This window comes from Nymphaea colorata, chromosome 7, assembly GCF_008831285.2.
Source record: "Nymphaea colorata isolate Beijing-Zhang1983 chromosome 7, ASM883128v2, whole genome shotgun sequence".
NCBI lineage: Eukaryota > Viridiplantae > Streptophyta > Magnoliopsida > Nymphaeales > Nymphaeaceae > Nymphaea > Nymphaea colorata.
The window spans coordinates 10,510,126-10,532,957 of record NC_045144.1 but is presented as its reverse complement, the minus strand read 5'-3'; the positions used below and the strand labels follow the sequence as shown (position 1 = coordinate 10,532,957).

The following is a 22,832-nucleotide window of genomic DNA, read 5'->3' as shown; positions in this document are numbered from 1 at the left end:
CTTCTAAACTGCTTCAAAATCAATTCATCATACTAAAAAGATAATTATATACATAGATCAGTGTCCTTCCAAAATAGTCCTAAACCTTTCTCAACATAGCAACGACTCGAACATGCATTCTAAATCATCTAATCTTTAGTCTAGCATGCTCAAATAATAATTATACATGCACAAACAGAAAATATTAGACAATTTAGGCTCGATTAGGCCTCGCTCACCCCACTCTTAGAGTCCTAACTACTGGATTGTTCTCGATGGCCACCTCAAATGCTCGACCAAGCACCAATGACAAAGATTGTTTGCTACCATCGCCTCCAATGCTTTCAATTCACTGTGATGAGGGGAAAGATGCGTTCCCAAGCTGCAATCCAATCAGACAGCATTAAATAGAATGCAAATTAGCGAAAGAGAGATCAAAAGAGAAGTCTACCATTAGAAGAGGGCATCCGGTCATGAGAAGGAGGTGGTTTAGTTGATTTTGACACACACGATTAGGGAGAGACAACAATCAGGCATGGGCAAAAAAAAAAGGCCAGATGGAGAGTTCAGCGAGAGAGTGCTCGGTCGAGGGTGAGAAACAATGAAGACAGAAGAGGTAGGGAGAGAGTGCGAGCAGAGAAACAATGAGAGAGGAGGGTGCAAGTGCAAATGGCTGGCGGTAGAGAGAGAGAGTGCGGGTAGAGGAATGGGAGAGTTGCAAAGGAGGGAGACAGTACGGGAGAGAGAGGGGAAATGAGCAGTGAACGCTCGGGACAAAGGGGGAGATGGATAGAGAATGGCGAGGGGGAGAAGGACAGCGATAGAGGGGTGAGAAAGAGGAAGAAAATAGAAGAGAAAAAGAGAGATCGAGAGGGTTCACCTATGTGCCGCCTCTGCCCTTCACCTCCGTCGCCACTGCCCTTCTTCCGTCTCTAGTTTTCACTGCATCGTTTCACACCCGCGAGATGAGAGAGCGACGAAGAGGGAGAAAATGAGGAAAACAGAGAAGAAGAGCCCCGTGTAGGGCTCCCTTTTCACACGAGGAGCTCGCATCCAGGTCTGGACCTGATCGAACCCGACCTGCAAAGACGTCGAGCGTTACAGTAAGTGTTAGCATAAATCTATTCCAAATATTGAGGTAGGTTTATTGGGCATTAGAACTATTGCTCCAAACTTTCTCCAATTGGGAACAAATTCATAGGATAAGTGTCTTTGCTGCCAAACTACCCGGTGTTTGGTTACATAACACTGTTTAGTATTTTAAAAATCTATTTTAAAAAATTAGATAGATTCCATTGTTTACTGGGGTTTAGTATTTCATTATTTTTAGAATAGATTCAAAGAACTAGAACAATGTTTTTGTTGCAAAAATCTTCTTAAATTTGAGGGTGCATTTGGTTGTGCGGTGAAACACTGTAGAAAGGTTGAAAGCATAAGAATTTAGACGACACAATCAAACACAAGTTAAATTTTCACTAAAAATCCTAAGATTTTGAGTGATAGTAACTTGGGTAAATAATGGGATTCAAGGGGTCTAACTTTTTACCACGGTAAATTTCACTCCCCCTGGTTACAGGCATTTGCGTCCTCGGTTGGCTGCATAACAGTGGCAACAGCCGTCGAACTTGTATGGCAGACCTGACAATGGCCACAACAACTTCTGTTCTTTTCCATTGGATCAATGAACCTTTTCCCTCAGCTTCACACTTTCCCCTTCTCGGTTTCTTTTTTCTGATGATCTTCCAATAGCTAGGCGAGTGCCGATCTTCATGAGCGTTGTGGTCGTTCTTCAAGAACTAAACTGCCATGGCAGTGGGACTAGGAAGGTTTATGGGGAAGGCGATGGAGGTTTTCATCCTATTAGACCTTAGGAACCAATCACATGGTGAAGATTGGTGATGGTAGTCGGTGTGGATTCAATTTCATAAATGAAATTCAAATCGAAATTGGAGATGACTCGAGAGACTTCCGATTCAAGAAAGTAAAGTCTCTTGGTTTGTTGTTGACCAGTGCTTATTGTTAAGAAACCAGAGAGGATCCTTAGTGAACTGATCATTTAAATACCAACGTCTTAAATTAGGAGGACGTTCCCGGGCGCATAGCAACTAGAAGCATCATTACTTTGTAATTTCTATTAATTTATGTATTTGATTACGGGTTTAAGGAGCGGTGACGAAGGGAACCCATAGCAACTGAACTCATGATGATGAAGCAATGAAGCACCAACAATAGACCGGCGGTAAAGGGGCAATGGGCCAGGAAGAGAGGAGTGGTGAAGCAACAAAAATCAGCGATAATTAGGAACATGCAATGACCTTAGGCAGCTCGAGCTTGGCTCAAGTTACATATTGTTTTATGAGGTAAGTTTGAGCACGATCAACTTCAGTAAACCGAGTCTGAGCTCAAGTTAGACTTGTTTAATCTCGTGCCATTTGATTCATATATCACAACAAGGTGTTAAAAGTCATAAAAATTTATCAACTTGCCCTTGAAGATTAAAGAATATGGAAAACACCAGCCGAGTCGAGTTTAAACAAGTCAAACTCGTGTAACTCAAACTTGACTCATTTATAACTATAACTTTAACATAAGCTCAAGCTTGACTCATTTATTTAATAAGTTGAGCTCGAGTCAACCTTACGTAGGTGAGTTCAAGTCAAGCTCTAGTTGGCCATGGACAAGACAAGCCCGAGCTGACTTCAGTTGTTGTGCATTCCTACCGATAAAGTTGCGGGAAAGCAGCAAACAGTAGCGACGACAAAGAGGCAGTGAACCAAGCGAACACAATGAACGACAATGAGGAAGCAACTATAGGATTCCAACATGGGGGAACAGCAGTGCCGCAGACTAACAACACCGACCGCCAACAGAAAGTAGTGCATAGGTAGGGAGGAAGAACTAAGCCTGGGCACCGGGCCTGGCCAACGCTGGGTACCCGGTACCCGCCTCGACTCGGGCGTGGGCCTTGAAAAATTTATTTTCGGGCTGTTAATTACTGGGCTCGGCCAGTCCCGGTAATTAACGGGTCGGGCTCGGGCCCACCACTGTGATCGTCGGCAGCCCGAGTAGCCCGACTGATTATGATTTTTTTTTTCAGAAAAATGAACTTAGGGTTAACGCTGTGAAAGTTTCGTGTTCCTCCCCATTGAGACTCAAGAGTCAAGACTGGTCCTTGTCGCCATCGGCTGCCTCCTCCGGTCGTCGCCGTCGGCATCGCCTATCGGCTGCCTCCTCCAGTCCTCCCAGTCGGTCGTCGCCATTGCCGTCCCCATCGGCCATCGACTGCGTCCTCAGGTCATCCGAGTCGGTCGTCTCCATTGCCATCGCCCATTGGCTGTCTCCCCGTCTGTCCTTCTTGTAGGTGCGCCACTTTTCCCCTTTCTCCCTATTTGTCTCATTCCCCTATTTCGCATCCTTTTTTTCTTCCCTATCAGAACTATTTGAGCATACTGTGATTGTTGGTGAATGTTGGTCTTACACCATGCAAACTTGCCTTGATAGTTTTGTCTGTGCGCTACTTGTCCCCTTTCTCCCTGTCTGTCTCATTTCCTTGTTTTGCATCTTTTTTTTCTTCTTTATCAGAACTATTTGAGCATACTGTGATTGTTGGGGAATGTCGGTCTTACAACATGCAAACTTTGCTTGATAGTTTTGTTTTTTTCTTAGTTCTTGTTATATTGTCTTATTCTCTTTTTCTCCATTCAATATTAATCCATTTTCTGCTTCTGTTGTCAATTGAACAGTAGAAAGTACTACGTTACAATGCTATGTCCAATTTTTCCATTCTCTGTTGGAGTCATTCCACTCTGTCTCCTAAGTAGATTCCTGTTACTTGATAATGCTTCAAGCCACTGATGTGACACTCAATACATCTCTCAAGTCGTAATAGACATATTTTGGCTAAGAAGTTTTGTCCATGATCTGCCTTTTTTAGATATAGATGTTTTCTTAGGGCTTATGATTTTGGTACCAGGTTTACTTTCATGAGCATTGGTAGAAGCCAATGGAAAGTTATTGGTCTTGTGAGCAGTGCTAATGACTGGAGCGACTGCCTCCTTATGATAGTACAGTTTCAACAAGCGCACTTCTTTTATGATTGTGCAGTTTTGGTTAACATGCTTCTCTTCTTGGAACTGTTGCATACGTGAACACAACAACTCATGTGCTTGGGAAATAAAGGGTGATAAACTCTGAGAAAGAAAAAACTATATACAACTTGGGCAATCATTTCATGTGGTTGCATATATAAAAAAATTACTGTAATAAAATTTGTTCTGTGGTTGCATATGCAGGACAATCGCTTCATGTGAAGCAACTGAACTTTTCAAGTTATTCCCGGATTGTCGGTTCCTTTTTTATAAATGTAAATGAAGTTTTTTTCCTCTTGTTCTGTTAAATCAGATAAGTAAACATGTCTGTAAACGAGCTGATGTGCATTGTTTCACAATTTTTTATTTCATGTTCTTTGGATATTGATTACCATCAAAATATGTTCTTACCAGCCATTCATATGAATTAATTTAAGTATGATTTTTATTCCTTTGATCATGTTACTTAATGTTGAGAACTGATGTTTTGTATTGTCTATGTATCATTTCTTAATACTGAGAGTTTGTGTTTTTTTGTTTGTCTATATAAAAAATTACCATCCAATTTGGCTTTACTACGCTGTTACCATCCATGCTCAATGATGCTGGTCTTCATGAATTTAATTCTGATGACATTGTAGGTCTTTGAGCGTGCCAAAGCAAAGAGAGGAAACATTATCAAGGCACTCAATTCTTGGACCAGGTTGACTTAACTCTTATTGACTTGCCAAGGTTAGAATCTTGACATTTATATATTGATATGGTTAATGGTACCATGTCTATTTTAGTTGAAATGCTTCTCTTTTATAGGTCTGCACATAAAGATCATGTTTTGGTATGTTTGTTTCTTTCAACAAGTTGCAACTTATTATGTCTTAGTTATTATTTATCAATAGTTTCAATAAGTCCATTCCTATGATATTGTGCATCTTAATGGTCTTTTTTATTTTTGGTTATTTACATGTGTCATTTCAACTTATGTCAGTTATGTCGCCTGGTTCCTCTGATAAAGAATATCGTCCAACTTCTAATATGGAATCAGTTGAATCATCTACCGAGGGAGAAGCTGTCTCCAAGAGAAAAAGGACTTCAAAAGTATGGATTGATTTTATATTGGTTACATATAAAAGAGAAGAGTTTGCCAAATGCAAACATTGTGGAGAACGACTGAAAGCAAGCAGTGCTCATGGAACTAGCCATTTAAGTCGACATATAAAATCTTGTTTAAATAGGCAAATCAATGAAGGAAAACAAAGAACTTTATCACTTGCAGTTAGTGACTCTGATGCAACTTTTATATGTATACAAAAATTTGACATGGAGTCTATAAGAAAGTTGATGTCAAAGTGTATAATAGCACATGAGCTTTCGTTCAATTTGGCAGAATATAAATATCATAACAAACTTCTTCAAGCTTGCAACCTAGGTTCGTTTCATTTTCTAGAAGAACTTTGAAAAGAGAAATTATGTCAATATACAAGACTGAGAAAGCCCGACTTGAAGGACTTATAAATGATTTTACGCAGCGAGTTTCATTGACATTTGATATATGGACTTCAAAGCAGACATTGGGTAATATATGCGTGACAGGACAATATGTTGATAGATATTAGAAGTTGCATGCTCATATGTTCAGTTTTGTACATGTACTTCCGCCACATAATGCATATAGTTTGTGTGAGGCTTTATTAGAATGCATCTCTAAATGGAACATTCAGTCAAAGTTATTTTCTATTACTACTGACAATTGTTCGACGAATGATAGTGCAATAACTGCACTGAAAAGGAACTTAGGAAGAAAAAATCTTATTCTAATGTAAGGGCAACATTTGCATATTCGCTGTGGTACACATATTCTAAATCTTATGGTTTAAGATGGTATGCAGGATCTGCATCATACAATTTCAAAAATTCATGAAAGTGTTAAATATGTAAAGGGATTACTAAAGCGGTTACATTCCTTTAAGGATTGTATAAGAACAGTGAGCTTGATTGGTATAAAAAAATTAACTTATGATGTTCCAACTCGATGGAACTCTACATATGTCATGTTGAGAGATGCATTGTTCTACAAAGATGCATTTCAACATTTAGCTTTTGTAGATCCGAATTATATAAATTTACCTTCTGATGATGAATGGTATGATGCAACTACCTTGTGCCAGTTTTTGAAGTTATTCTATAGTGTTACAAATATCTTCTCTGCCACTAGAAACGTAATGTGGTTTTTAAAAAAATACAGAAGGTACACAACCATTTGTGTAAACATCATTTGGCAGACAATGATTATATAAGGTCATTAGCATACAAAATGCAAGAAAAGTTTGACAAATATTGAAAAAATGACTACAATGTCCTCTTTAGAATTGCATTTGTCTTAGATGCTAGGTCCAGACTGAGATATTTGAAGTACGTGCTTGAGAGTCTAAATGAAATTGATGCAATGGTACAATATGAAAAAATAGAGAGCGGTCTTCATAAATTGTATGCTCAGTACAAAAACGTGTATGGTACACACAATGAAGAAAATGAAAATGCAAACAATGCCATTGTTGATTTTGAAGAAGAGAGAGCTTCAACTTTTTTAAGAGATGTCTTCTTCACATATTACATGAGTTCTGCATCTCTTCAAGTACCTCACACAGATCTAGAAGCATATTTAACTGATCTAATAGAACAATTTCGACCTAATGAAGAGTTCAATATATTATATTGGTGGAAGGCAAATGAAAGTATATATAGAGTTTTACCCAAAATGGCTCGAGATGTCTTGGCAATCCCTATATCCGCAGTTGCATCTGAGTCTGCATTCAGTACAACTGGAAGAATTATTAATGATTATCGATGTTCAACCACTCCTGAAACTGTTGAAGCACTAGTTTGCACATAGAGTTGGATTCGTGATGAAGATATCTCATGTGAAACGTAAGATGTTCATTGTTTAATGTTTAATTTTAATCATTCCTTTTGTTTTGCATGATATACTAACATTGTAGTTTGCTTGTGGTGATGTGTTTTTTGTAGTTTTGAAGATAAGAAAGAATCTTCTGGTGACGAATTAGCATGATTTATATTCCATTATGGTAAAACATTTCCTTGACATTTTATAAAATCTCCTTGACACACATGCACACACAGGCTGGTTTCTTATGCTATAAACATAGTGTTGCACCATATCAGATCAATCTTATTGTCTCTCTTTCTCTCTTTGCTTTCTCATGCAAATGCAATGGTTGTGGTTGTTACAGTGAAAACACAGCTGAAGGAGGACGTCACATTGCTTGATCAGATTTTGCTCAATGGGAAGAAAACACAAATGTTGCTCTTGTTTGCTCAGCCCTCTTAATATATATGTAGCATGCTATGTGGGTGGGATTTGTACTCTTTTGCTATCTTGGTTGTTAAGGTGGTTTGGGATCTTGTAAGTTCGGGAAGTAAGTTGTCATGTGCTGTCTGGATAGCTGGTATTACCACTAATCTAGAGATACAGTGATCGATCATGTACTTTGAGACTATTGGAAAACAATTGTACATGCTTATGGATTTCTTTTATACTATGGCTGGAGCCTGCTTTGCTTTGTACTTGGATTCTGAATGTAGATGCTATTATGTTCTTGATTTTGTATAGCTTTAAAATACTTCATGGGCCATTTTGTATAGCTTTAAAACACATACAGGGCTGCATATGTGATCTGTTGGAAACATGGGAAACCATCTTGGATGCTTAATATTTGGTGTTTGGATCTGCCTATGTGTTTAAGACCTTAAATGTTGGTTTGTGTATGTAATAACTTCTTTCCTGAGGTAGGTAGCTTGTCTGCTGAAGTAAATTACATGAGGATTGTGATCTTTGTTCTATGGCTAATATCAGGAATTTTTTCCCTCTTACTGCATTGTTTACTATCAACGCACAAATTTTGTTAGCTTTTCATGTTGAAAGTGGTGACATCAAAGTGACTATTGGAGACTATGTGAACATTTAGGTCTCTGGATACTATGGGCTGTTGCTTGGGAGCCCTGTTATTCTTTATGAGATAATTGCATTTGTTCTACCTGAACTAACAAGAGACGAGAAACAAGCATGAGAAACAGGCCCGGCCCACCCAAAAGACCGACTCAGCCCGCCTGAACCGTTATCAATCAGGCCAAGCTGAGCCTCAGGCATTAACCGAAGTCCGAGGCCCGATATTACATGGGCCCAGCCCGATACAGTTTTTAGGCTTCGATTTTGACATTTTTATCGGGCTGGGCAGGGCCAGGCCTGCCCGATGCCCGGCCCTAGGGAGAACCCAGAGCGACGTTCCGCTTCCTGCCCGCCAAGCCAAGAGAGAGAGAGAGAGAGAGAGACCACTATCAGTGGCAACCTTCGATTATGTAAACCTTTTTGTTTCATGGGCACTCAGCAGTGGTTGTATAACTTTATTGATTTCACGGGGCAATGAAGCACAAACAGATGCATCACCCACGAAGCAGCGTTCGGGATAATTATCTAGAGAGAATTAATTACTGAGATGATCATCAGTATCTGGTTGCCGTTTTGCAATGGAACTTTTCTTTTTCAATCACATAAATGGGACAATATCAGATGACGGCCTGTGCAATGATGATGGTGACAGATCTCTGTAGCTAAATCACTGATCACTGGGACTGGACCAGACATATGTATATATATTCTCAATGATGTACTCTTTATTGAAATACTCTGGATGGAAGTGAAGAAAAAGTACAAATAGATCAATTTTCTACACCACGAGCAAAAAAAGTTAGCGTCAGACGTAGCAGCTTGCTGATAAATCGTAAAAGCCATTTATACCTTCGTCTCGTAAAAATAAGTTGAAGATACTGCCAAGCCATCTGTGTCGAACGTCCGAACAAGCCTCTGCCGCGTATCTGAACTTTCCATCCAACAAAACTCTAGATGGAATGATTGTGAGCTAGATACATTCTTGGACAAGTCCTCCGGGCAAGCCATATACATACCTCCAGGTAGCATGATCATCTGGAAGCCTCTATCAAAGCTAATCAGATTGCCTGATATTGAGCCTGTCCATTGGACACTGCTAGTCCCATCATCGGAGGTTGAGGTGATATTCTGTAACACAAGTTAAACAGTTAACATTTTATTGATTACATTTTGCATCTCTTGAGATCTCTGATTCAACCAATATCATAACCTGAAGATGCATTAGCATTAATACTTCAGTCCAAGGACTCCATGTTAAAAGAACTAGAAAGATGACAAACCCGGACAGCGTGTCAAGTTGCATAATTCATTCCACTACCTCATGCATTATTTACCTTTGCTATGTCACTGTATCTTCTATGGCTTTATATTTTTTTTCCAAATTCTGCTCTTTAAATGTAACAATTAACAAGAAGACCGTTTCATCATAGCATTTAATTATCATTCTGTTGCACTCACGAGCCTCAGTGACTCACTTCTGTCAAATGCCAGCCATGGCTCTTTAGTTTATAAAAACACCTTCCACATTTTCAAATTAATTTTAGCTTTGAAATTGGTAAAGGCATGAGGCACACCTGAATCAGCCGACCATCATTCATTTCAAGAATAACCTGTGTATCAGCTTCAGTGATTGTGGCCCCATACACACCAGTTCGTTTAGTTAGAGAATGTCCTTGCCATTCACCAAGAAATGGAGTTATGCGGTCAGCAGAATCATCCTGGAAATGAAAAGAATCTTTTATTATGTTGAGGTGATACTCCCTTAATAACTTCACAAGCCAAACACGCTACTGAAAAAACAGAAGGTTGTTGAGATTTTTATTCTAGGAGACAATAATAACCAAATCTGCAATAGCATAAAATAATCAGAATAAATCATAGGTTTCACTGTTTTACCTTTCATGGTTTGGCCATAATAATGTAATATTTGACTCAAACTGCATAGACTTAGAATAATATGTCGAAGAATAAATCAGACATGACATGATACAGATAGACTCAATAGTAAAAGTTTGCACTTCAGTGATTACACAACCACACCCCTCCCCCCCGCCCCCCTCCATGGACCTATTTTACATCCCTAAAAAGATTACAAACAGTATAGTGAAGCAAACAAGCAAGTAAAAATTAATAGTAAACTCTCATAAACTAAGATAAAATTTATATTTATAAACTAAAAACATAATAAAATAGCTTTAAAAAAGAAAACTGTTTTCATTTTCTGCACAAAGCTAGAGTATCAATCCTAACTCCAGCTTAATCTGTCATAGAAATAGACACATACACATTGACTGCACCAATCACTTCCATAGCAGTGCCTGAGTTGTTGGATTGGGTTGATGAGATCCACCTCATTTGAACGGCCCAATCAAAAGTCAAATGGGTTTCACCCAGGCATGATGGATAAACATGGACAACCATTTAATGTTGCAGTTCTATGCATGGGAGAAGTGAAAAAGAAAAACAGATAAGAGGATGGTAGCCCCTCTTGCTAGCAACATAAGTTGTATTACCAATAATTTGCCAGGAGCTGATGAAATTGGTGTCCCATCCTCCCTTTTCTCAAGAAAAATGAGAAGCATTTCAAGAACTCCATGGGGATCCATGATGTGAAAGGCTCTTGCACGCATATCACTCTTCTGTGAGTAAAGGCAATTCTCGCAGACTATAGAGGGAATCTTAGAGGGAATTTTCAGACCTCTGAACAGCAAAACAAGATAAATAAAATTAATTTCTGTTCTCTCAAATCTCTAGCAGAAATACTAGAGACTAATCACAAGTAAACATTACCAAGTATAACAATCTGTCCAATAAGATAATAGGTACAACATAGCATGCTAGAGAGAATAGTGATGCAAAATTTTATATATACACCTATGTATATTATAGTACTCCACTTTTTGTAGTTATCATTTTGCATTTGGGGTTTTTGTGTCTTTAAGGTCTATAAAAGACCTTTGGTACTACATGTTGGGTAGCTTGAACAGCTAGATTCTAGTCCTTGGAGCCAGTCCAACAGTTAGCTCCCTCCTTTATGTATATATTAAGCTTCTTGATTTCATTCATATTAACCAAGGCTCTTGTCTAATAATGTGAGGATTTTTCCATTCTGTTTTTAGTTATATATGCTTTGACCATATTTGATGTGCTTTAGCTAGGAAGCTTGTCGAATTCTTTTGCCTTGAGAGAACTCTTTTCTGAAGGTGCTTTCATTGCAGTCTTGCTCATTGGAATGACTTCAAAGCTCTTGTCAAAGCATCTAGATGAGGTGCTACATGAGAAGCATGTATTGAAGCTTGTTGAGTTCTCTTCTTTTTCTTATTTTTTTTTGTTTGGAGTCCACTCTACCCACTATGGATGAGAAAGACTTTACTGCTATACCAACTCTCAATTTAACATGTACGAATTATGCAACAAGGGCATCCAGTGCTTATCATTGTACAATACTCTTATACACAAATTTCTATTTAACCACACACACATACACAAATATATACTTCTTTGCATACATTGCATATGAAGGTATGTTTATATAAGTATTTAGATAGGTAGTTCATGTATATAGATTTTCCAATGTAATTTTGTTTCTTTTCATTTTATATTTTTGGTCAAGCCTTGACCATGGCTAACCAGCCATTGACCAGCCACCAACAGCTTTATTTTGGAGCTGTGGAGCTGGTCCAATGGTCAAACTAGCCATCTTTTTCTTGTATATAAGGGGATTTCTCCCATTGTATTGTATGTTTTTCCTTTGAAGCATTGTTAAAAAATTTTCCTTTTTTAGTGCAGTTTTCCAATTGCATACATATTCTATTGTAACTATTTGATATGTTTTACTCCTATAATTAGTGTAATTGCATGTAACTGAGATGGTGTGATACATCTCGTAGCATTGTATCCTACGATATGGTGCGATACACCTTGTAGCATATGATATGCGTTCAGCAGAAAAAAGTGGCAACTGAGAGTCAATTTTAAGTATTTTAGAAACCCTCTCTACCCGACTCCTAGACATACTTATGAGTAGAGTGTGAGGGCGACTCCTACTACTTTGAGGGAGAAAACTGATTTGAAGCTAGATTTGCATGTGGAATATCAAGCTCCCAATATCTTCTATAAAAGTATAAATCTCTCACTTTTACCATGCTTTTTATTCTTTTGTTAACAGATAGCTTCAGATGGATTCATAGCAATAGTGCAGGAAAATAATCAGTTTCAAATAATTTATAACTGCTGTAGAAAAGATTTATCAGAAGGATCTCTCGGTTAAAGCACCATTCAGCTGGAATTGAGAATGTGGCTTTATGCACCAGTAGTTGGAAAAAAAAAAAAAAGCTAGCCTCAGCATGTGTGCAACATCTCTGTATGGACATGATTAATGCTTCAAAAGCAAAAAAGTTGGAGAAAAATTAAACACACAAAAATGGGCTACAATGAGCCCTCAAAAGTGGAGGATGAGGATGATCCTAAGTTTTGTATTTCTGATCCTGCTGATGCTAGTCTACAATCAGACATGGCTAGTTCTAGGGCAAAAAGAAAATGGCAGATGTATGAAGGAGATGGTTCTAGCAGAAATAAAAGAGGTGGAGCAGGTGCCAGTCTTGCGGTAGAGCACTAGTGGCAGGCTGAGTGAAATCAAAAGTTTTTTTCCCTTACTGCTTAAGGTTCTCAACTAAAATTCAAAGAACTATGACTACTAAAGATTTGATAGAACAGGCAAATAATGCAATTGGGAGATGCTTTTATGATGCATGTGTTTCATTCAATGTTGTAAACTCATTTCATCTCCAGACTTTGGAAGATGCAATCATTTGCATAAGCGTTGAGGCAAAGTTCTTGATGCAAATGTGAAAAAAAAAAAGCATATTGTGATGGCTACCTTTGAAGTATAGTGCTAGTCATTGGCCAGCTCCAACAGCTAGCTTTCTAGCCACAGGAGCTAGCCCATGGTCCTCTTTTTATAAAGGGCAGCTCTTTCTCTTTTATCATCCTTTTAGAGGATTATTTCTCACTCTCGCTCTCTTGTATTTATTTCTCTTATTCAATAAAGCTTTTTCATATTGTGCCTTGGTGCACACCAAGTGTTTGTGCCTTGTCCTATTTGTGCTTTATATTCTAGCACAATATTTTTTGTCCCTATTTACATGTCAATGACATGATTGTCACAGGGAGTGACAAGGTTAAAGAAACTAAAAAGTTTCTTAAAAATTATTTTGAAATCCCAGGTTTAGGATTACTAACTTATTTTCCTAGTATTTAGTTGATAAGATCTGATTGGATCTGAATCAAATCCAGATCAGATCCAAAATCATTGTAATAATATATCCTATGCATATCCAATGCCATTTTAAAGTTTATTTTCTTTCTCTAGGGACTCTAAATCCACGTAAAATTATTTTCTACCATACAGAATTAGGGCAAAAGCTGAAGCTGCTACCACCACCCCTTCTTCTACACTTCTTCCTCTTCTTTCCTCTATTTTCATTTGGATCGTAACTATAGGCTAAATCTAATACCTCAAAATACTTTTATGATATTCGAGTCGGATGCTTTGAAAAGGTTCTTCTAAGTTTGGGATCTCTTCCAAAGGGTATCTTCCTTCATCTTATTACGTTTCATTTGAAGCATTCATCCTTATGCTATGCTAAGCTAAAATTATTCTGGCATTCCTATAACAAACCAGATTTGTGGGTCTTTTATTTTCTAACTTTAGATACTTGACTTTTTGTCCTTCACATCTGCAATCTCCAGCCCTTTGGTTTGGAGTTGAAACTATCATTTAAATGTTGCATCTTGTCTCAGTAATTAGTTTAAATATGATCATTCCCCATCACTGGAATCAAATTATTTCTCAATGTTGATCGTGTTTTATTTTAAAACATAACATGCTTTCTTGTTTGTTTTCTCCTTTTCTTACTATTATAACGGTTTGAAATCTGTCTTACATCCTAACATCCAATCAGTTATATATATATATATATATATATATATATTTATTTATTTATTTATTAAAGCGGGTAGCTATTAGAACCTTATATGCCAAACCTGATGGGAAGCATTTAAGCCATTGATTGAAGGAGATCTGACAGTGGATATTCAGTTGCAAATATAGAAAGCAAGCTTTTTTCAAGCGTCCAAAATACTCTTCAAAGGTTGAGAGAGAAAGAGGGAACAAATGAATTTCCCTAAACGAAATTCCTTATCTTTTTTAGGGGTATTTGGGACTCTTGAAAAAACAGTTTGCCTTCTATATTTGTAACTCAATCTCTACCACCAGATTTCATTGGAATCGATGGCTTAGATGATTCCCATCACAGTCTGTATATGAGGGTCTATGAGCTACCTGATATATATATATATATATATATATATATCATCTAAGCCATCGATTCCAATGAAATCTGGTGGTAGAGATTGAGTTACAAATATATATATATATATATATATATATATATATATATATATATTTGTAACTCAATCTCTACCACCAGATTTCATTGGAATCGATGGCTTAGATGATTCCCATCACAGTCTATGAGCTACCTGATATATATATATATATATATATATATATCTTGTGCCACAAATCAAAGGGATGAATCTTGAAACTGATTATAGAAGATATTTTACAGCTTCACGGGTGCTTCCTAAAAAATAAAAATAATGAAATAAAAAAGGCATGTTTTCTACATCCCAGTCCCTGCTCTTGTGAGAATCTAAAATCCTTATTACCAATCTATCTAGTTGAATTAGTTTCATGTTTCCCATATCTCCACTCATTCTTTTCTTTCTCTTTTGTGTCAATGGACACATCTTGCAGCAGTTATCTTCAAACTTTATAAACCAGTTTGTCTCTCAAAGGTTGCCCAATCTAATTTTCAGCCCTAGAAGAGGCAAACAATTCCTTGCACAAAAAGATAAGGCCTATTTGGGCATCTGAACCAACTTTGTAATTATAGGGTATTGGGACATCCACAAACTTGTGGATGTATCAATGTTGTAAAAAGCGTATCGTAAGCCGTATCGGTCTGGCTTTAAGATAAGCCGTATCGTAACGTATCATAATCGTATCGTTTTTTTTAATAAATCAGAAAAAATAGGAAAAAAAAACCAAAAATTTCATAAAAAATCAGTAAAAATCAAGAATAATGTGTTCTTCATAAAAAACACATAGATTCATAAGTCATAAGGTCCATAAGTCTATGAAATACCACATCAAAAAATAAGTTTTAGAAGTTATGTATTATTACATCACAAGATGATAATGAAATTGTGAAAATGTTCAATGTCAATACATATAAAATGAAAGCACTCTTGAGTCTCATTCATAATCTTCATCATATTCATTATCATTCTCATCTCCATCTTCTTCTTCCTTCATTTTCATCTTCACGATTTAAAAAAACCTTTTTCCGTCCAAAGGGAATCAGCCACCCACGGATAAATCCATGGTTTAATCGACGATTTCATTTTGAAAATCGATGATTTCCCTCCATGGCAGCACAATCTGTAGGTTAAAAATGAAGAAGGGTCGGGTTTTTATAAAAAAAACTCGAAAAAGGGGGTTCCAGCCCCTCTTTTTTAAAAGCAGCCCGTATCGTACGTATCGTAAGATACAAGCACGATACACCCCTATTTACGATACAGGGGGTGTATCGTATCGTATTTTGTAAACGATATGTATCGTATCGTATGATACAACCTCGTATCGTACAACTCTGCGATGTACACTTTCAAGACGAAAATCTTAGGGAAATGATATAGTTCCTTGGAGTTGAAGTAGATAGACAATGAGAAGCTTTGACTCCTATGCAACATAAGTGCATAGTTGATCTTTTGAGTTGCGAAAGAATGACTAACAAACTGATAAATACCTCCAGCATATTGTTGAAGGATTTATGCGTGGTAGTTGTTACCAAACACAAGCATGTGTATCTATGTAACACGGGTACTCCTCTTAAGAGGAGTAACCGCACAGTATCGGTACGACACCGGTACAGGTGCGGGTGCAGGGTCTGGTGAGGCGCACCGGGTACGGTCAACGTACCCGGGGTCGAATTCGACCTTTTTCAAACTCAGTCAAAGTTGACCGAGTCCAAAATGGTCTGGTTTTAGATTTTAATGTGTTTTACTTTTACATTTTAACGTTTTTTACAATTTTCACGTTAAAATTATCGAAACCCTTAAACATATTTTCGTCAACAATGGTTCTTCGTCTTCACTCTTCACAACAGAGACCGACGATGGCAGGTGAATGGTGAGTGGCGATGACAGGCAACGAACGGCAAGCGACGACGACAGGCAACGAACCGCGAGCGGCAAAGGAGATTTCGTTTGTTTTGTGAAGAACGACGGCAAGCAAACGACGACGGTTCTTCACTTCGTCTTCATTTTTTGTTCTTCTGTTTGTTGTTTTCTTCATTTTTTATCGAGCTCCGTTCTTCCGTTAATGCATAAGACTGTATATTTTGTGGTTGTTGTTGCATTCGATCTGATGGCCAAGGAGAGGGACTGCTTGCCGGAATTTTGCAAAGGGTTTCCTCGACCCTCTACCTTGAGGCGGAGGGTTTGCAGAGACCCTGCGCCTCGACGCAGAGGGTTGAGGTGGATTGTTTCAGGAGTTGAGTTAGAGAGAGAGACAAATTAAGAGAGAGAGGACTGAACGAGACTCACCTGAAAAAGAGAGTTTCCAGTCGCCAGTCGCCGGTGATTGGAAGACAGTGGTCGAAAGAAAAGCAAGGAGAAGAGAAGTGGGAAAAATCGGAGAGAGAGAGAGAGAGAGAGAGAGAGAGAGGGACGGAGAAGGGAAGAACGAAGGTTTCAGTTTCCAAATCGGCCCAATGATTTATGAATATGTTATTCTGTTTGTAATTTTTTTGATATATATATGTGTGAATATGTTATTCTGTTTAAAATTTTTTGACATATATATATATATATATATATATATATATATATATATGTGTGTGTGTGTGTGTGTGTTTGTACGGTCGAAACCCCGCACCCAAGTTTTTTGAAAATGGTCCGTACCCGCACCCGTACCCATACCCATATGACATAGATGTGTATAAATATTTATTTGACAAGATAAAGGATTAAAAATAAAATAAACCCTGTTACAAAAAAAAAAATTAATACAAGAAATCTCATAAATCTAACATCATCTATACACACTGAGACCAAGTGCACATTCACCATCAGTATCACCACCTAATATTGTAGGTGTAGATTCTGGAGTTTATACCATATAGAATTTGTGTGTACCATGAGCTCTTTCCCACAACAAGTGGCAGTCCACTCATATAAGTTCAACTATGTCACATGGACTCTACTCTTTGGGTGTTGCACCAGTGTCAACACAGCTGGACAAGGGTGTGATCTGGGACACAGCTTGGACATGTTCAAAGAAGTGTCAGGCGTAGTCAATAAACCCATATTTATTTTGTTCAAATCAGTCAAGTTTGACCAAGCTCAAATTTGTCCACTCTGGTATGCATTGTTATAACTTCTCTTCAATATTGAAACTTTAGCAGTAATTTTCTGTTATCGAACTTGTTTATTGTTTCAGTTTATTATCATAGAAATGTGTTTGTAGTTGTGGAATGTGAACTGTGAGGGTTCTTTATTCAATTTAATGCACTAATCATGCTACTTTTCTATGGGTTACTTTGTATCTGGAAGTGTACCTGTACCCATGTGACACTAACGCTCAATTGTACAAGGCCATGAGATATGAGCGCACATCGTTGCTTTAAGATACATTACAGAGAGAGCTAGTACTCAGTTGGAGATATTAATACTTACTTTGGTGATTCTTCACCAATATCGTCTTCTCCAAGAACGCCTGCTCTCAGTGTTGTTTCTAGCATTCCTGCTGTCTGGTATCTCAAAGCAAATGCTTTCTCCTTTGGGAAAAAACCAATCTGAGAACTAAAAAAATGTAGGTACTCAAAAGGCACAATTGGACAGACAAATACAAAGATATCCATGTCATCAAGTCTCCTCAGCCTAAGAAGATGCTAACTCATCCAGCAACCAAAACAGTTACTTTGTTCCATAATTTGAATGGTGACTGAAAGTGGATGAAAAAGTAAGTAGAAGTAATAAACTGAAGGCTTACCTGCTGATACTTGTCCACCGTAAACATGTTACTCTCCTTGATCTTGTATTCTGCCCACTCCAAGTCAGGTTCATACCCTGAAGCAGGCTGTTTTATGTATAGCCTAAAAAACATGAAGCAACTAAAAATGAACTTCTGACAACATCTGTATACAGCGCAGGCATAAATTGAATGACTGTATATGTTCAACCCAGAACATATAACCTGAATTATGGATCAATCTACATCAGGAATCGAACCATCGTGGAACAAATGGTAAAGATCCTGTATTTATGGACCCAAAAATTAATCAGACAAACTTAATAAAGAGCCCGGAAAGGAGGAACTCCTGATATTCCTATCAGGCTGGTTCCGTTCGTATCATCGCAATGTGGCATTCTCGAAAACAAGTGAGAATAGGTACCAACAAAGCGCAAGATGCAGCAATTATTTAGACGGTTAAAATGAACTGACACTTGTTCTCTGAAACAAGTCTTTTCTCTAATATTTAGATCGCTGATCTTTTCATTTTCTTCTGTAGAAATTTTCCCTTCTCATGAGCAAAGAGGCGACAATTTGGTGCTAAAAACTAAAAAGCTTTCCGTACTTTTAATGATCTTGATGAGTTACGCTTCCTAACCACGGATTGCACGCTGTTTGGTCGGTGGCGATGGAGACATTCTGTTTCTACAGACGCAGAGAACAAAGGGAAAAAACTCTTAAGAAAATCCTACGTTTGGATGAGGCTCATGAGTTCATCTTCACCATACGAGCTCGCCGCCAATCTGGTCGTCACAGTTTGCAATAAACTTCCGGTTCCGTCAAATTGCTGCATTAGATTAACAAGATGAAATGTACACAAAGCTTATGCATACAGTGTATGGACAAGAATATAATACCCCCACAACGTGATGAAAGCAGGGGCATTGGGAGCAATGGAAAATCAAAGTAGTACCAATCCAGAATATGGGAAAAAGAACACTGATACCCACATAGAAAGAGCCATTCCAGTTCCCCAGATTAAGCTCGATGAATCGATGGAGTACCTCCGCACCCATGGATCCATCATTCTCCTTTTCCTGTTCGACCATGAAAGAAGACGACGAGCTGACCACCGTTGCTCGCCTGAACTTCCAGTAATTGGTAGCAAGCCTCGGGATTGGCTTTTGTTTACTCACATAAAATCTCCTGTGTCTTCCAAATTGCAGGCATCTAGCCGGATGATATGCGACAGAAACAGCGGGAGCAGCTGCAGCAGCCATGGTTCTGTCCGCACAAAGCGTGGGCATTAGGAAGAAAGGGTTACCAAGAGAGAGAAGAAGGGCGTTTCTTTTGCCAAGGCGTCACCCTATCCTGCTAAGAGAAGGTGCACGATTACTGTACTCTCACTACAGGTACCCGTCCGTCCTCGTTAAACGTTCGACCAACCATCGGTGGGGTTCCAAGTTCCAACGCAAATTAATATTACCCTTGGATGAATGCAAAGGAAAACTATTTGTATGGATGGAAAAGAATGATTTGATTGGGTTGGCAGGAAAAAAAAAGAAACGAATGAAAAATCACGAGAAAGAAAGTAAAAGTAAAAGAAATGAAAGAGACTATTATAAAAATTTATTCCACTAAGAAAGAAAAGAAATGAAATGAAATCATGTTTGTTTAGTTGTGTAAAGAAAATGAAAATAAATTATTTGTCTTTGTTTCAAATAATGTCCCCCATACCCCTAACTTTAAGTGCTTCTAAGATTTCGGTTGCTTATAATGCATGTTTGTTTATACTTTACAGCCATGTCTTTACTTTTCAATTGTTCCATTCTTTTATCTATTTGTCGCAGTGTAAAGATTTTTTTTTTTTTGCTGAAATTTTTTAAAACCTATCTATCCGTAAAATAACTCGTTTAACTTCCTTCATGCAAACTAGGTCATCGCTGGTGTTATAAGCTCTCTAATATTATTAATCTTTATTAGTGTGAAAATAATAATGTTGACAAGTGAAAAAAATCTTATTTAATTATAACATATTAAAATATTAAATGGGAAGAAAATGGTAATGTGAGGTGTATGAAAGAAAATGTGAGGAGATAGAGGGGGATGGGGAAAAGAAAGGGGTACATGGCGGAAGTGGGGGAAGATGATATAGGGGTACATGGTGGTGGAGAAGGTATAAATATATATATAAACTATGGGCAAGTGAGTCATTTAGAATATTTTTCTTTTCTTTCCATACAAATCTCTCCATTCCTTTCCCTCTTATTCCTTTATTTTTCCTTCTTATCTAAACATATATTTCCATGCTTTTTTTTTTCATCCTTACTTTCCTTTCAACCAAACAAACTCATCTTTTTTCTTTTTTTTTTCGCTCATTTCTTCCATCCAAACAAGCCATAAAGGTAAAGGTCCTTCGTGATTGCTGAATTCGAATGACCCAACTATACCATATACCATATGACGGAACATGGAAATGGGACCTACAAGCTTGACCCTCAAGTGTGGACAACCTTGCCCTTCTCACAAAGAAAATCCACTCAAATTTTGAATGGTAATTCTGCCGTTGACCATTTGAATTTGAATTATTACATTGTGCCTCTAAGCCCTAACCCTATGAGTAGATCATCACGACATCTTTCTTCATTTCCAACCTCTGTTACTCTGTTAGGGTTTTTCTGTTTCTATAATAAAAGAACTTCCTGCCAATGAGGAAGAATGATGGATGAACTCTATGAAGAAGAGTTCCTGTCAAATCGAAGCCTCTAGCAGGGGTGGAGGGAGGGGGGGCTGCCTAGGCCGTGGCCTGCCCCAACTACTTGAAAAAAAAAATTACATTACAAAAATTGAAAAATTTGGATTGGATAATGTTTTTTTATATTCGGATTTAGTTTGGCCCTATCTGGATTTAGTTTGGCCATATCCGGATTTAGTTTGGCCCTACCCAGATAAGTTCGATGGACCGTTTGCCCTACCCCTGAAAAAAATCCTGACTCTGCCGCCCCTGGCATCTAGTGAACATGATGTCAAGTAGAGCTTCTAGCGATGCTTGTGTGATATGAAGTAGAGCTTCTAGTGACCATTGTGAAAATGAGCTTCCGACTAATGTTGTGAAGGCATTTTCATCATTAGGTTTGTGTGATATTACAGCCATTTGTTTCTTGATTCATTTTGGTAGCTTACCACAATGAGAGTAAAGGAGATGGTGACTCATGCTTTTTCGAGTGAGTGGGGTCCTGAGCTGCGTCAGTGATAGAACGGAACACCCTTCAACTTGGATGTCGCACCCTGCCACCTTAAGACACAAGAGCATAACGCTCATGGGATGGTGACTCATGCTTAATTGACCAAAAGAAGGAATATTTATTCAAAACCAAGTCCGCCAAAAAAGCTGCCAAAAAGAAGGAAGATGTTGGCATTGTTGACGAACACGATGGCCACACCTCTCTGATATGAAACAAACAATTATTTTATTTGCTAAGTACTATCAACCATATTTGGAAGTCATGAGCAAGGCACATCCTCCCAAGCGGTAGGTATTGTGGCAATTGATGAGGCTTAAAAGTTAGTGTCTGAGCAACAATGCACCCGGTTGAGGGTGATTATTGACTCACACCAACTCTCCAAGTATGAGAAGCAAATTTTGTAGGCAAATGATCATATGAAGCATATAGAAGAGTAGAAGTGCTCATTATTGCGTACAATTGTTGTATCAACCTTTCAAGGAAAAGAAGCAATTTGGTAGGCAAATGAGCTTCACATATAGAGAAGCAAAAGCATTTCCCACCGTCTGCAATTGTCGACTCATAGCATGCTTCAAGCATGAGAATCCAACTTTACCAACGAATGAGGCTTAGAAGTAAGTAGAGGAGGTGGAAACTGAGATCTAACACTCGGGTATGCCGAGAGAGAGATCTAGCCCCTAAGCCAAAACACTCAATAGAACGTCCTCAACAAAACCCTTGCAATCAATCTAGAAATCTTGGAAACTAACCTTTTGAACCCGTCGATCTTGAAGGCGTCCACCAAAACGAATTTCTTCAAGCTTCCCGGTGAGGACCCGGCCTTTCAACACCTGTGGGGTTCGGATGAAGGCACCGGAGTCTTCTTGTAGATTCTGTGGGGTATAAATGTGGTCAAGGGGCACCACGAGACACCGGAGCTTCCGAGGAGAACCTTGCCATTGTCCTTGGGCCGATTTGGTTGAGAAGAGAAGGAGAATCTGAGGAAGGAGGAGGATGAGGCCGCCGGTTGAAGAGGATGAACACCGTTGCCAAGGAGACGTCGGGTACACCAAGGGGATTCAGAAATGGAGAGAGCACCATGCGGGGAAGGGAGTGCGGAGGGGGAAGGAGAACACACCTCGGGATTGGGGAGTGTGAGAGAGAGAGGGAGAGCACGAGAAGAGAGAGAAAGAAATCGAACAAATGAATTCTTTACTTCCAAATTTGCATACAATGTACATGGATCCAAAAGTATATACACAAATCCTAATTGGACGCGGTTCACAAGATCCGAACCGGTTCCTTCTACCCAAAACCCGAACAAAGCAAATCGGATGTGGTGATAGACGGACATCTAGAGGAGTAGAAGTGCTCTTCATCTGCAGTAAGCAGGAAGTCTATATCTTCTAAGGAAGACATATGACCAAATGCTAAGATGCAACCAAAAGAAGTAGAATTATTATTGACATGCATGAGCTGGAGAAAGGTTTAACAAT

General features: G+C 38.4%; 1 protein-coding gene across 1 annotated transcript; it reads right to left on the bottom strand.

Moving 5' to 3' along the window:
- Nucleotides 1-8,734: 8,734 nt before the first annotated feature.
- On the bottom strand, nt 8,735-19,577 carry LOC116256982 (uncharacterized). The gene is made up of 7 exons (XM_031633546.2): nt 19,123-19,577; nt 18,865-18,959; nt 18,152-18,254; nt 17,836-17,954; nt 10,545-10,731; nt 9,606-9,749; nt 8,735-9,159 (listed from the first exon to the last, which is right to left on the bottom strand). Exons 1-7 carry the CDS (start codon nt 19,417-19,419, stop codon nt 8,875-8,877), a joined length of 1,230 nt encoding a protein of 409 aa, XP_031489406.1. The 5' UTR covers nt 19,420-19,577; the 3' UTR covers nt 8,735-8,874.
- Between the last annotated feature and the right edge of the window lie 3,255 nt (nt 19,578-22,832).

What these genes read in the sequence shown, in the direction of transcription:
- LOC116256982 (XM_031633546.2), bottom strand. Translation starts at nt 19,419, where the DNA reads ATGCCCACGCTTTGTGCGGACAGAACCATGGCTGCTGCAGCTGCTCCC. An exon ending in CTCATGAGCCTCATCCAAAC is followed by an intron (nt 18,255 to 18,864) that starts GTAGGATTTTCT and finishes CATGTTTTTTAG; the next exon opens with GCTATACATAAAACAGCCTG. An exon ending in ATGATGGTCGGCTGATTCAG is followed by an intron (nt 9,160 to 9,605) that starts GTGTGCCTCATG and finishes CTTGTGTTACAG; the next exon opens with AATATCACCTCAACCTCCGA.